A 14,501-nucleotide genomic window follows, 5' to 3' on the forward strand; every position below is an offset into this window, starting at 1 on the left:
GAGATCTCTTTCCTACACCACCTGGTTAAGAATGTTAATTTTGGTTTTATTACTGTTGGAGACAAGCCACATCTTATGTGTGCCATAGCCTTCTGAAGACCAGGGCATGCCCAGACTATACCACTAGGGGGCCCCTAGGGCAAGAATGGATGAACTCTCTTTGCTCCCCGTTCTTTCTTGACCTTTAGCTACAATTCAGCTATGGCAATGCGTTTCATAAAGCTCTAACCTAAGACTAATTTATACAACCATGTCATAGAAGCATATCAGAATTGTCAAGAGTCTCGCTCACTGAAAATCTGTTATTTTTGACAACCATCATGGTTGTCTTATAAAGTATAAATTGGGCTGGTCTCCTTAGCCTCTTCATTTCCATCCAGTACTTCTGAAGAGCTTGCTGGGACTTTAAGCAGGTCCTCTACTTTGAGGAGCACTGGGATCAATTAAGAAAATATGATAGTTACAGTAACTGCAATGGCCTGTACTCCCCTTGTTAAATCTAACACTTAAACAGCTTTCCAGGACAGGAATTACACAGCAATTCAAAACACACAATTCATATTGAGATGAACTTCTCTGAATACTAGGGTGGAAAAGCTAGACCAATTGATATGTACACCTTTCAAATTATCTCCCTGAAACCAAACTCACACAAGAAAATGTGTTCACGTGTGATTTATTCATGTTCTCCATATTTATTTTTGTTTAAACTTTACAGTGACAATTCTTGTTCGCCATATTTATTTTGTCAACAGTGACAACAAGCAACAATGCAGATTATTGAAGGCCCAAAACAGACAGTTTCAAATACCTACCTAGTAAGGATATACTTGTGAATTATGGCCAGTTAACCTTCACTTAGATCCAAGTGCCATTTAAAATAATCTCGTCAGTAATAAATCTAAAGCTTGTTCACCACAACAGATGCAGGCGTTACTACTGGGTCTCATTTCACCGTACATTAATTTTAACTGAAAAGATCTGAACTGAAAAGTACTAAGTAGACACTTTCGTAATTTCTGTTGAGCAACATGGTCATGTGACAAAGTATAAATGAAGACTTGAGCCTGATTTATACTTGGTTGCGCACCGAAAATGATCAACAAGCTCACAGCACATTTTTGGTGTGCGACACCGGCGCACAACCAAGTTTAAATCAAACCTCAGAGGGCATAGAGAGGTTTACTGTAGGCAGCTCTGAGAATAGTGTGATCCCTTTTCACTTGTGGTTCAGGGAAATAAGGAACAGTTGAGATGAATGAGGACACTTCCGTCCACCCAGATAGAAATGAACAGTATAGAGGCCAGTCAACACTCTGGGGTGGAGATCCCCTTGAATGCAGACTTGGGATCAGTTTACCCATCTCTATCTGTGAGGTCATCTCCCTGACATAGCATGGCAGAGTTTAAGAGTCATTGACGGACATGTTCTCCACTGCATCCTGCAGGCCATCTCCTCCTCCCTGCTTCTTCTTCTTTCCTCCATCCTGTTTTTTCGCCTTCTTGGACATCTCCTGATCAATGGGTGCGGCCTTCACAAACTTTATCATCTCCGTCATACCTGGAGGAGTGGATGAGAGGATGAGAAGAACAAATCGAAGTCCTCAGGCCAAGTACCACACAAGTCTGTTTCCAATTTTGGTCGGCCCCCAAAACAGCCAATGTGTGTGACTATAGACCATATTCACACGGCGGCCATGTTCCTATTAAGTCAATGAAGTGCCACCCCGTTTCCACGGCAACGGGGTGGCACTTTCAATGTTAAATTCCAATATGGTCGCCGTGTGAATATGGTCTATTGTACAGTCAGTCCAGAGCACAAATGGTTGACATCACTGAAAGCATTCTCCCTCAGGCATTTGAAAGGATAAATCATCTGAATGTTTAAAAGCACATGCATAGTTTCACCTTCAGTCTTTAATTAGTGGCATGGTTGCACAACGACCTGAATTGCACAATCAACCTCCAAGCTTTGTACAAAAGTGAAGAGTTGCAAACAAACGACAAAGGAATGCCACCAGTGACATTAACAGCCTAAACACCATGAGAATGCACAAGGCCTGATTGAAGCCTGAAAAATATCGGAACATATTTTATTCTCATAAAATATGTTGAAGAGCGCTTGTTTTCAAACATAAGGAGTATAAAACTTTACTTCACTTCTCTGTACTAGACTCTTTTTGAACACTTTGACCATCATCCCAAGTGTGCCTTGACTCTGGACGACAGCCATTCCCCTCCCAGATATGTGATATATCTAGTATCTACCCCAACCAATCTGTAAAGAGTATTTTGACTCACACCCGGGCATCACAAACACTTTATTTATCTAAAAGGACATTTTAATTCTATTTGACATGGAAATTAAATGAGTGTTAGAAAGTAAATAAGTCGTTTAAATTATACATGTAATAGCTTGCTGTGGGCCCAGGCTGGTTCTTTGTGTGCGGAACACAAAACACCAACTGGGTCCAACTTGACCTGCAGTGCAAACTCTAGAAATATTTAAAAGTCCCACACAAAGTCAAGAAGGCTCAATACCTAACAATAGGCCACATTCAAACCTGATCAGTTTGATCAAATGAGGGTGTTTTCACTTCAGAGGAGTTCAGATGAACACTGTAGCTAACAAGATGCCATATTAGCCAGGTTAAGTATAGTCTATATACAAATCAGTGAGTGTAGCTTACCAGGGGGCATGAAGTCCTTGAGCTTCTCTGGAATGGTGATGCCTTCTTCTGTCTGGTAGTTCTCTAGGATGGCACACATCACACGTGTCGTGGCACACATGGTTCCGTTCAGCATGTGAACAAACTCCGTCTATGCAACAAGCATAAAGATGGAATTCTCACAATGCATAATAGAAACTAAAACAGTGGTTTTACATCACAAAAAAGTTCAGTTGAGTTGAGTTTTTTTTTCTACCGTGACACACCCATACTATAATAGGATTCTATTTATTTGTGGCAAACATTTCAGCATACATTGCCTTCGTCAGCATTCACATTACACATCCTGACGTTGGCAGTGTTCTGAAACGTTAGTCACATATAAATGGAATCAGAGTATGTTAGAGCGTGCAAACTTTCTTGCCTTTTGGTTAACTCCATTCACACATTGACCGCCAGAGGTGAATCTCATAATGTACTCACCAGTGCCAACGTTTTATTGTTGTTTTTTGTTTTTTTCACGTCGCCATAGACCTCGTTAAAATCCTTAAGATTGAGCTGTGCACTGTTTGTATACATCGCGGAGATCTCCCTGCGTCTACCAGTGAAAACCACGTGTCAAACGGAGCCGCCATGTTGTAGTTAGAACGGTTTATGTTAAACAGTGATCAGCGAGGAGAAAAACTACAATCGAAGAAAATGGCGTTTTAGTGTGCGCTTTAGAATGGAGGCCGACGGGATCGGCAAAACGTGATCCTGAATAATTCCGTTTCCAGTGGTGTTACAATGAAATGTGCCGTATAGAAAATTGAAAAACGTTTTATTTTTTCGAAAAAAAGGAAAAAGCACCACAGCCCGTAGGCTACGGGATCGGCGCTTTACGGTTGGATTTATCGGCCCGTAGGCTACGGGCCTGGCGGTGGTAGTGTTAACACATGTACCTCTGCTCTCCAAAGGAACACAGTTAGGTTGAGGACAAAAATCTTGCATCTACTATGGCCATCACTGAAGGATCTGGTACTATGTTAAGTCACCGTAATAAAATGTTAATTGCTGGAAGACAGTTGTGAGGCTAAATGTACAACAACTGTAGTCAACAACTAACAGGAACTGTTTTGGTTTTTGGTTTCCAACAGTAGAGGTCTTTCGGAAGTAAAGGCCCCCACTCTGGAGGAAAATGGGGGTCTCACCTTGTCCATCATCTTCTTGGTCTGTCCGTAGCGAATGCGGAGGCGTCTGGCCTGATAGTCGAGGCAGTTGGAACAGGACACTAGCTCCCTGAAAGCATTGGAGCCAGGAAACCAGGCCTCAAGGTCCAGCTTCTTACTGGCTGCGTGATTTAGGGCCCCTAAAGGAGACAGACAGGATGAGGACGGTCTTACTTTAATCCCAATTTACATACTCTCATGTGGTTATGCGTGTGCGTGACTGTGTGTGTGTGTGTGTGTGTGTGTGTGTGTGTGTGTGTGTGTGTGTGTGTGTGTGTGTGTGTGTGTGTGTGTGTGTGTGTGTGTGTGTGTGTGTGTGTAATACCTACCAGAGACAATGTTGACAATACGATAAGGGATTCCTAATGACTTGTAGAACTCTTCTGCCGTATCAACCATCTCGTCAAACATCTCCCATGACTTGTTGTCATGCGGAGAGGCATACACAAATTGCTCAATCTGAAAATGAGTGGCAATAATGGAATTATTCACGGCATGTCTACTCTGTTAAGTAGACAAAAGACTTCAACAGACAATTTAAATGTGAATGTGAAAACACTGACAGCTGGAATTTAAACACTTAAAAGGAATTGCACACTTATCACTATTTCAAACAGTAAATATGTCTTACTTGTGGAACACCATGCAGTGTATGCTTGGACATAATGTTAAAACATGTCACACACTATTCAATGGAACTGCATGTACAAATAATACAATTCAGGAGACCACCCTTTTGTTCCAAAGCTACAGTACATTATGCCAACATTAACACTAACATTGGCAGGCGATCAACACCTATAGTATGTATCAAAAGCCATTCCACCAGACTAAAGGTTCACTTTGTCATTTACATGCTTGCACATCGTACACAAAATCGTACTCAGGACCCAGCAGTGTACAATAAAATAGCTATCAATAAATGAAAAATAAGCAGAAAATCCTAAAGTGCAGTAAATCAAAACTGAGCAGCATATTAAAAACAGTAGCATCCAGCATTTATCAAAACAGAAAACATGGCAGCATGACATACTATATAACAGCACATCAAGGCAGAACTGCGAAAGTGTATTATTGGGGCTTAGAGTCCAACAGTCTAACAGCCCCTGGTAGAAGCTGCATTTGATTTAAGCCTTTCAGTTCTTGCCCGAGGGGAGTGGGTCGAACAGTTCATGGGCCAGGTAAGGAGCAGTTTATACCTGTCAAGAAACAGGCCCTGAGCCCTGCTGCCATGTCAGTCTTGGTGATCTTGGCCGTTATAATGTCACTTATGTGCATATGGACCTTGAATACACTTTGATAGGCCATAATAATAATACAATAATAATATCTCAAATTTATACAGCACTTTTCTAAGTACCCAAAGACGCTTTACATGGGGGGGAGGAGAAAACATCAAAAGAACAACTTTATTAGGAAAGAAAAGGCTAAGACTAAGGAACAAAAGCAAAAGAAAATTATGAGAAAGGCAGTTTTGAAGGTTTGGAGGGTGGGGGCTTCTCTGAGAGGCCATGATATTATGCCTCTATTCTTGAACATGCATCAAATGTATATTTGACACTGTGTCCTGTTGTGACTTTAAGACGGTGCACTTATATAGCGACAACTCTGACAACGGGTAAAAGGAGTACTCTGACAACAAGTACAACGGGTTTGCATAACCAGGTGGGCAATGCATTCACACTTTACAATGTGCATTACATTCACGCACACATTCACCTGCTCATTGGGAGCAGTTGGGTTTCAGTGTTGACACTAACTCACTGGTTAGTTTTAGTAGCCCACTGCCGCCCGCAAAACTTACGTTTTTTTTAATTCTTTCACTATTCTTATGACTATTTTTCAAAGCAGCAAACATTGGGAGCTTGAATAAAAACATTTTTACACCTGTAAACTGATGCGTCAATAAACCTGAAGATGGAAGTTGTAATCCTTTCAGAATGTGTGCACTACAGTAGGTGTGGTATGTCTCAAACAGGGGTGTAGTGGATGGGAGAGAGGTGTGGCAAACATTTTGGCAAAGGAGCTCAAAGACCGCGGGCTGACCTTTTCGAACTGGTGCACCCTGAAGATGCCGCGGGTGTCTCTGCCGTGGGAGCCCACTTCCTGTCTGAAGCAGGTGGAGAAACCTGCATAGCGGATGGGCAGGTCCTCAGGCTTGAGCCATTCTTCCCTCAGGAAGGCAGCGATGGGCTGCTCTGAGGTGGCAATGAGGTACTTCTCGTCAGTGGCGCCATCTTCTGACTTCTCGCTGCTCTTCCCAATCACCTAAGGTGGAACATACAGTACATATAGCGGTTTAATTTCGGTAAAAAAATAGCGGTAAAATTGAACATTTTCAGACTTTTGCACATGCCATTTCTGCGCACGCCGCTTCACTTGAACATGGTCATTTCCCACTAGCCTCCATATCACTAAGTTACAATAAAAACAATAAATCAGCTTTTTATGAGTAATTGAAATATTGTGATACCATTATCAACAACAATATTATGTTGATATGTTTCATTACTTCATCAACATCTTATTACTTAAGAAAATGTTCATCCGTATCATGCAGCCTAAAGCACATGTAGGCCTATTACCTACTACATGTACTGTATGTACAAGATAAGATAAGACAGTGAAGTACAGTCAGACTCATTAACACTGGAAAACCACACACGCACACACACACACACACACACACACACACACACACACACACTCTATCTCTCTCTCTGGTTTTAAAGAATAATCGTGTCGCAGACACGTGTATCGTGTACTTGGTTTAACAGCTGTTGTAGAAGATAATTAGTGTTGGGCAAGTCAAGTCAGATCCCTGATGTCATCACTATGACATCATAATACTGACGTTAGAGACAAGCCTCTATGAACTATGGTAAAAGGAACAGCACTGGGTTCTCTGACAACGGGTAAAAGGAAAAACGGCTTTGCATAACCAGGTGGGCCATGCATTCACAACTTGCAGGATGAACCCATGGTCGCAACCCACGGTGCCGTGAGTCGCGACTCGCGGTAAATATTTTTTTGCGGTGCGACACAAGCATAGATCAGACTTAAAATGTAAATATATCATTTGAAGGGAATCCTGCTTTGTAAAAAACATCAGAGCAACAAAATACTTCTTCACTAATAACAAATATCTCTGTTCCGTCTCTATTATGCTTCCCCTAATACATAGCGTTGTTCTTTAGTTCCTATTTATTTCTGTAAGTGTGAATTATATTTTTCCCATTATTATTATGAACTTTGTCACTTATATATTCTGAGTTTTTTACTTTCCAAGGAGTAGTGAATACAATGTACAGTACATCAGGAGATATGTACTGTAGGCACAAATGCATAAAGTAGACATCATACCTATCCTAATTCTACTGATCTTTAAAATCAATATTAAAACTGTAGGTTACTACAGTTTCTGTCCAGTGGACGCATGCTATTTTACCAAGACTTAACAAAAAAAACGTCATTGTTATTATTATTTATTTATTGATGCATTTATTTTTGTACTCATTTGTAAAAAATAAGGAGAGCATTTTGGGAAAACCTTTTTCCCCCCAAAATGATTCAGATTCAGGATTTCCTTTTTTTACTTTTCGTTTTTTCCAGATACATTATCAACATACATGAATATAACCATGATTATAGCCATATTATATTATATTATATATTGGGACCATAAACTTTCCATGGGACTCATTCAAATGACCACCAGTGAGTCCCGGGACTCACTACATTGAAAACCTAGCACGATAATATGCCAATGTATGTTGGTTACTTGCTCATTATCTTTAAAGCATCTATCTTTACTCATCTTCAAATATCCTGCTCCTGCTTCTAATTGCCTCCAATTGTTTTCTCTAACTGTCTTCTATAAACTGTCCTGTGTATCTTATGGAATACAGTGTAATTTAATTTCCAAGGTGCATGTGCATGTTTGTATTCTGTGTATTCGCATGGGCATGTTAATGCATGTTACTGCATGTGCATGTATGCAACGTTCTGTAGTTCATTTAGCTTTACATGGGTATATTAATGCAGGAAGCCTGTTATTTTGTAAGTGATCAGGTGGGGTGGGAGTTTTTTTCAGGTGGGTACTAGTGCTGCACGATATGTGTGTGTGGGTGGAAGCTGAGTGCGGGAACTGAAACAGGGACACTCCGTTTCTCTGCATGTCGCGTTGTTTTCAACTTATTGAAAGCCAGTTCAACTCTGGCACGGGATGGGTGTGTGTCGTCTGAAATGTCCTTAATGTAGGCAAGCTGCCTAAAGCCTTCCGTATGAAAAGCTTGACTGTTTGTCCATTTGTCGGATTGACGTTCGTTTTATTGAACTCAGTGATTTGCCGTGACTTTGACTTAGCATGTTCGTCAAGCCAGTCAAACGAGAGTAAACACGTGATTTCCGGATGGTCAGCCTTCAAAATAAGAGTGTATGTCCTAGGAGAGTAAGCGTTTTACTTTCGGTCAAAGAAATTCAAAATAAGACTGAACTGAACTTGACTTGCTATTTTTTTGAAGAATGTTTAGTTTTCATTGTTGCTACACTTAGAATATCAAATAACAAGTGTGTGAACCCAATAATAGGATACTTAAAGTTAAGAGTGATACTGACTTGTTATAGCTATTCTGTTTTTTGAAGAATGCTTAGTTTTCGTTGTTGCAACACTTGAAATATAGAATATGAACGGTAATATCGTTTCTATATTGAAATAGTTGGCATAAATACCGAGGCATTTTGTCGTGCAGCCCTAGTGGGTACTATAAAATATACTGTACTGTTTGCTTGTCCACAAATGCTAACATTTAGTAAGTTATTTAGATAATAAGCTAAATTTACTCTGAATACAGTAACAGATTTAACTCCAGACAGATCGAGCACAGCAACTTGGTCAGACAAATCTAACACCACAAAAGGGGAGGAGGAATCCATTAAAACCCCCAGTACCTTGTAAAGTTCGTCATCAAACTGGCTCAGCTGGGCCACCTCCTGCATGACCTCCTTCCTCATGAAGAAGGGCGTGTAGAGCGGGGTGTAGTTCTTACTGTGAAGGACCCTGAGGGCGTAGTTGATCAGAGCCTGCTCCAAGAAAACCAGGGGGCCCTGCACACACAAGGGGGAGAGAGTTGAAGGAATTCCTGCAGGTCCAAGGCATGCACGTAATATGCATGTGTGTATGTGTGCTCGCAGAATGCATGCCACTTCACCCTGGCGTCCACTAGGGCTGTGAATCGTCTGCTATCTCACGATTCGATTATGATTCTTGGGGTCAGGATTCGGATTTGTTCAGATTTTTTCAAAACAAACGACTCTTGATTCAAAACGATTCTCGATTCAAAACATAGGATTTCAGGATATACTCCAGTCTGCTGGCATGAAAGCTGAGTACATTTAGGTAGCTTTTATAATTGTAAAGGTTTTATCAACTGATAATAATGTAAACACACAAAGGTAAATCCAAGACAACATGCCTCATTTATTCATATTTGCACACATTTCAACTTGTACAGAACTTATTAACTTCTGAGTCTGACACTCAAGTTACTTCTCAGTTACCAGAATAAATTGAAGTATAAGAAAACTGCTGTAACATGAATAAAATTGGTAGGCTTAGGCTATCTGCCAGCTCAGAACTTGCCACTTCTCAAAAATGTAATTATACAAAAATACTGTTATTTGTGTAAAAAGAAAAGAGAGAAAACTAAGAAAAACGATTTTTGGAAAATGAGAATCGATTTTGAATCGTCCAACATTAGAATCGTGATTCGAGTACGAACCGATTTTTTCCTCACACCCCTAGCATCCACGTTAACCGACGAGTAAACGCATATGCCGTGTATCTATACCACACAACTGCCATGGAAAGAAGCGGAAGTCCAGCAGAAATTAATTGGGATAATGTTAACACGTTGTAAGCTTGTAGATCTGCTATCAGCGAATGTTTGCCCCAGATGCTGGGGTTTAAGTGGTTAATATATCGCCACTAACAGGCGAGTTGTGGTTCAATGTGAAATATCACCAAGTCGCATGAACTTTGTTGCCAGGCATCTTGCCACTCCATTATCGCTCGGTTTAGACAATCTACAATTGGAAATGAATGACTGCTGCCTGCTTTGTCACTACCAGTGGGAGCACAAGTCGCACGGTAAGCCTTACTAAGGATGCAAATTATCGATAAATTCACACGTCGCACGGTAAGCCTTACTAGGGATGCAAATTATCGATACATTCATTCATTTATAGTTGATAACCTTATCGATAGATTAATCGATTAATTGATAAGCAGCGTTTTTTAGGACCAAAAGGAAAATTCTTGTCAGAAACCGAAAGAGTGCAGAAACATAATTGCCTTGATGTATATTAATATAATATAACATTAACGAGCGTCAACGAGCATGGCGCATCAGCTGGACACAGACGCACACACCTTCACTCTGCAGGGCTCTATGGAAAATCGATACATTTTATCCGGTAAATTCTTAACAGCAATTAATCAATTATAGATTAATTGTTAACATCCCTAAGCCTTACCTTCAGGAAGTAGCCTCTGCTGCCAGCCACTACGGCTCCTTTCTCTCCATCAAAACCGTCGATCATGACTACCAGGTCGACATGGGAGTACTTCTTCTGCAGCGGAGGATCCTGCAGTCCCCAGGTACGCTCCACAACATTGTCTGCATCCTGACATCACAAAAACAGGCCATAGGGGAGGTTAAATGGAACGGAAGCGATGGAGAGAGCAACAGCAGGGACACGTAAATAGACAGGGATTCGCATATAGATGAAAAATAGTAATAATGTTTTAAGAAATAACAAGGTGTAATTAGAGATAGACCAAGCCCGTCTGGTTGCCACAGCAGTGTGACGTACAAAGTCCAACCACTACTGGGTGCCACTTGGTGAGAAACCAAGCCATTTGGGGGTAAACAGGTGTAAGGTGCATACTGCATGCACTGCAGGGATGTAACTGTCCTAAAACTGGACCATAACAATAGGCATGCAAACAAAATGCAATTTGATTAATTATATATACTAGACCATACCCGTGGGGGGATATGCACACATGATCTGGCAACCCGGGAGCCAGCGAACACAAAAACACTAATAAACAGCTGAGATTTTGTGTAATCGGAAAACGGGCTTCGCTGTTAGGTGCACATGGTATTGGTCAATGGCTGTGTGCAAATTCAGATCAATTGCTCCAGCCACTGAGGAGACACGGGCAGAATCAATTTTGGCCTCACCACTACAGCACGCACCACTACAGAGGTTTGTCAAATTATAGGAGGATTTGTTAAATAAAATATAATGTGTTAATGCAGGCCAACTGACCTCATCGTTGCTGATGGGTACAGTGGGATGCAGGAGGTTACCGATCTCTCGCTGGTACTCAAAGCGCTCTGCCTCCAGCCTTATCCTTTCGCTGTCAGTTTTCTGCACCGCCTCATCTACCAGCGCACGCACCTGCTTAATCTGGGTAACTGTCAGCTCCTGTGACACATGGAGAAATAAAAGAAAAAAGTTACGACAGTCGAGATGGACAAAGAAACCAAAGAATGTCTTTAGTTGTACCCGTTACTGCCTGAAATTATGGCAATGTTTCTTTGGAATGGATCAATTGCCATCTTTGCATGCAGGTGACTGCTGCCGAAGTAAGTTCAGTTACAGTCTCCTTACAGTACACAAACACACACACACGCTGTCATACCGATAACGTTTCCCCTGTAAGAGCCTCCAGATTCTGTGCTTCTTCGGGTAAAGTCTCATCATCTCCAACAGGCTCCTTCTTCTGCATTCCCCAAAAACAAAATTTATATATTTTTTCTCAGGTCAGTCTGGCATAATGAGTTGTAGAAACATAATGACATTACATTACATTACAGTCATTTAGCAGACGCTTTTATCCAAAGTGACTTACAATAAGTGCATTCAACATAGGTAGGGAACGAAAACTACTAATCACCAGAAGTCTTAAGTGCATTTTCTGCAAAAACAAGCAACCAAGAGTATACCTAGCGCTAAGGTAAAAGTGCAATATATCAGCTACCTATTTCCTTAAACAGATGAGACAAAATAGCTAAATCAAATGAGCAGGAGCTAAAATAAATAATTGTATCGACTAAACAAGATCCAATAAAACAATAAAACAAGCGTTCGTACAACTAGTTAACAACAACAACAACAAAATGACAGCTGGCTACTGTCCTAAATATGTCTTCACAGTTACCTTCATCTTCTCTCCAATCTTCTTGCTGCAGAGATTCTTGGCCTTGTTCAGGTTGTCTGCAGTGAAGCGACCTATTGGGGACAATTATGTAAATAATCATTGACTGACTGGAGCGTATTTGGCTTTTCTTTTGGTGCTTGTATGTGCGCTGCTGATGCTGAAACAGCAAAGCCTGCGACACTTGATGATGACTAGCCCTGATACATGACAGATGACCATCTTGTGATCTGATTCTAGATGATGACAGACGTATAGACGCCGCCCAGGCCAGCACACAGCATCACTCATCAAATGATAGACAAAATGTGACACAAACCGAAACAAAGACAACTTTAATGTATAACACTCAACGTTGCATTCGACAACTATCCAGTCTCATATAGGACTAGCCTTGGATCAAGACTATCATAGATGAATTATAGTCTGACTTTTACTTTCGTATCTATGATATAGATATATAAGAATATATTGATATGGTATCTATGATATATGATATACAAATATAATATGGTATATAGATATGATATATGGTGTCTATGATAGATATATGGTATACAGATATGATATGGTGCCTAGCTGTAGTATACAACCCTCGTAGACGTATTTATGATTCTGACGTCTTCAATCTACGAGAGTTGTAGGGTTCACGCCCCATGGAGACCTGGACTTTCTGCACTATGCCCCGTAGACACTCCAAACATGTACAAATGTGAAAAGCTTAACCCCAAGCCCCAAATGCTAACTGGCTCTACGGGGTAGTAGTTTAATGTAATAATCGATATCTTTCAATGAAGAAGTGTTTTAATGCCGTCAGTGGCCGAACGCCATTTTTTCACCCTCGTTTACTTCCTGTTTACATTTAGTGTAATTCCGGGTTCCACCGGATGCGCCCCGTCACTACCGCTCATTGGGAACTTAAGACACAGACGTCATTAAAACACTTCTTTATTGAAAGATATGGATAATTACATTAAACTACTACCCCGCAGAGCCAGTTAGCATTTGGGGCTTGGGGTTAAGCACCTTTATTTTCACATTTGTACATGTTTGGAGTGTCTAAGGGGCATAGTGCAGAAAGTCCAGGTCTCCATGGGGCGTGAACCCTACAACTCTCGTAGATTGAAGACGTCAGAATCATAAATACGTCTACGAGGGTTGTATACTACAGCTACCTATGATATAGATATGCAAATGTCAAAAAGTCTTGATCCAAGGCTAAATATAAGAGTAAAGTTCCAACGCCGGCCGGTAAAGCCGCAGGGCGAGGTTGCCTGACTGGACATGCTCCTCTCTAGACTAGGATTGCATCAGATTGCGTGGTGAGAGTTGGATGACGCACCGGTATAGCTTCATTCAACACAAACATCAGCCGGCTAACGTAACTACCTTATGGCAATGATGACTTAACTAAATGGTTAACAAGATGGACAAAAGTAAACAAATAAGTGGCAGTTTGCGAAACGCTAGCGTAAGGAATTACTCCTATAGCTGAAGAGTTGCCATAATGGTCATTCATGGCCATTCATTTGATTCAACTGTTGGCACTACAGCAGTAGCTGTGCTAACGTTACCATTAGCCACTTTTAGCCAGCGTGCTGCTGCTAGCATCCAAGGGAAAATCACACAAAAAAAAACACATACATTTTCGCCATTCGCTGTCTGCTTCGACAAGTTTGTCCACCAGAGTAGGGTCTTTGAACCGCTTTCTCTGGATCTCACGAACAGCCTCTGGGTCGCCGCCCTTATCGGCTCGAAACAGGTCCAGATCCAGCACCATCTTTATCCACGCTGGTTGTATTTAAAGAGGAAAGCTTCAACGCATCAGCTCCGCGTCAACCGTTCACACTAGGGTTGCCAGATTTTGCTGCCTACTACACAAAAGCATGCGTATGGTGTTACATTTTGCAGAGGTGGAAAACGTGCTGAAATGTAAAAGCATCAATACTGCAATGTAGAAATACTCTGTTGCAAGTAAAAGCCCGGAATTCAATATTTGAGTAAAAGTACAAAAGTATTGGCATCAGAATATACTTAAAGTACCAAAAGTAAAAGTACTCATTATGCAGAATGTCCCATTTCACAAGTTTTCAAATGTATAAAATTCATAAAAAATTCAAAAAGATTCAAAAAGATCTACAAGCTCACAATGCGTTAACGCATTGTGAGCTTGTAGATCGGCTATTTTCAAATGGCCGAAACAGGGCTGAAGTGGTTAATGTATGTTTTGTAATAATAAAAGTAACTCTAAAGTTTTCAAATAATTGTAGTGGAGTAAAAGTACAATATTTGCCTCTGAGATGTAGTGGAGTAGAAAATAGTAATAGTATTGAAAATTGGAAATACTCCAGTAAAGTAAAAATACCTCAAAATTGTACTATAAGTACTTGAGTAAAT

The 14,501-nt window shown here is 40.8% G+C and overlaps 1 protein-coding gene across 1 annotated transcript; it reads right to left on the reverse strand.

Annotated features, from left to right (window-relative positions):
• Window positions 1-675: 675 nt before the first annotated feature.
• Window positions 676-13,931, reverse strand: LOC308097227 (serine--tRNA ligase, cytoplasmic). Its single transcript, XM_080444890.1, has 11 exons — window positions 13,749-13,931; window positions 12,108-12,178; window positions 11,589-11,669; window positions 11,213-11,371; window positions 10,412-10,561; window positions 8,828-8,983; window positions 5,924-6,145; window positions 4,207-4,336; window positions 3,860-4,017; window positions 2,691-2,820; window positions 676-1,561 (listed from the first exon to the last, which is right to left on the reverse strand). The coding sequence occupies exons 1-11, from the start codon at window positions 13,882-13,884 to the stop codon at window positions 1,407-1,409; spliced, it is 1,548 nt and encodes a 515-aa protein (XP_080301016.1). The 5' UTR covers window positions 13,885-13,931; the 3' UTR covers window positions 676-1,406.
• Window positions 13,932-14,501: the final 570 nt, after the last annotated feature.

This window comes from Gymnoscopelus braueri (assembly GCF_963280865.1).
Source record: "Gymnoscopelus braueri genome assembly, chromosome: 12".
NCBI classification, from domain to species: domain Eukaryota; kingdom Metazoa; phylum Chordata; class Actinopteri; order Myctophiformes; family Myctophidae; genus Gymnoscopelus; species Gymnoscopelus braueri.

Excerpts from the sequence above, each read along its gene's own strand:
- LOC308097227 (XM_080444890.1), bottom strand. The coding sequence starts at position 13,884 with ATGGTGCTGGATCTGGACCTGTTTCGAGCCGATAAGGGCGGCGACCCA. Across the intron at positions 11,670-12,107 it reads AGATTGGAGAGAAGATGAAG|AAGAAGGAGCCTGTTGGAGA; the intron begins GTAACTGTGAAG and ends TGGGGAATGCAG. Across the intron at positions 1,562-2,690 it reads CAAGGACTTCATGCCCCCTG|GTATGACGGAGATGATAAAG; the intron begins GTAAGCTACACT and ends CCACTCCTCCAG.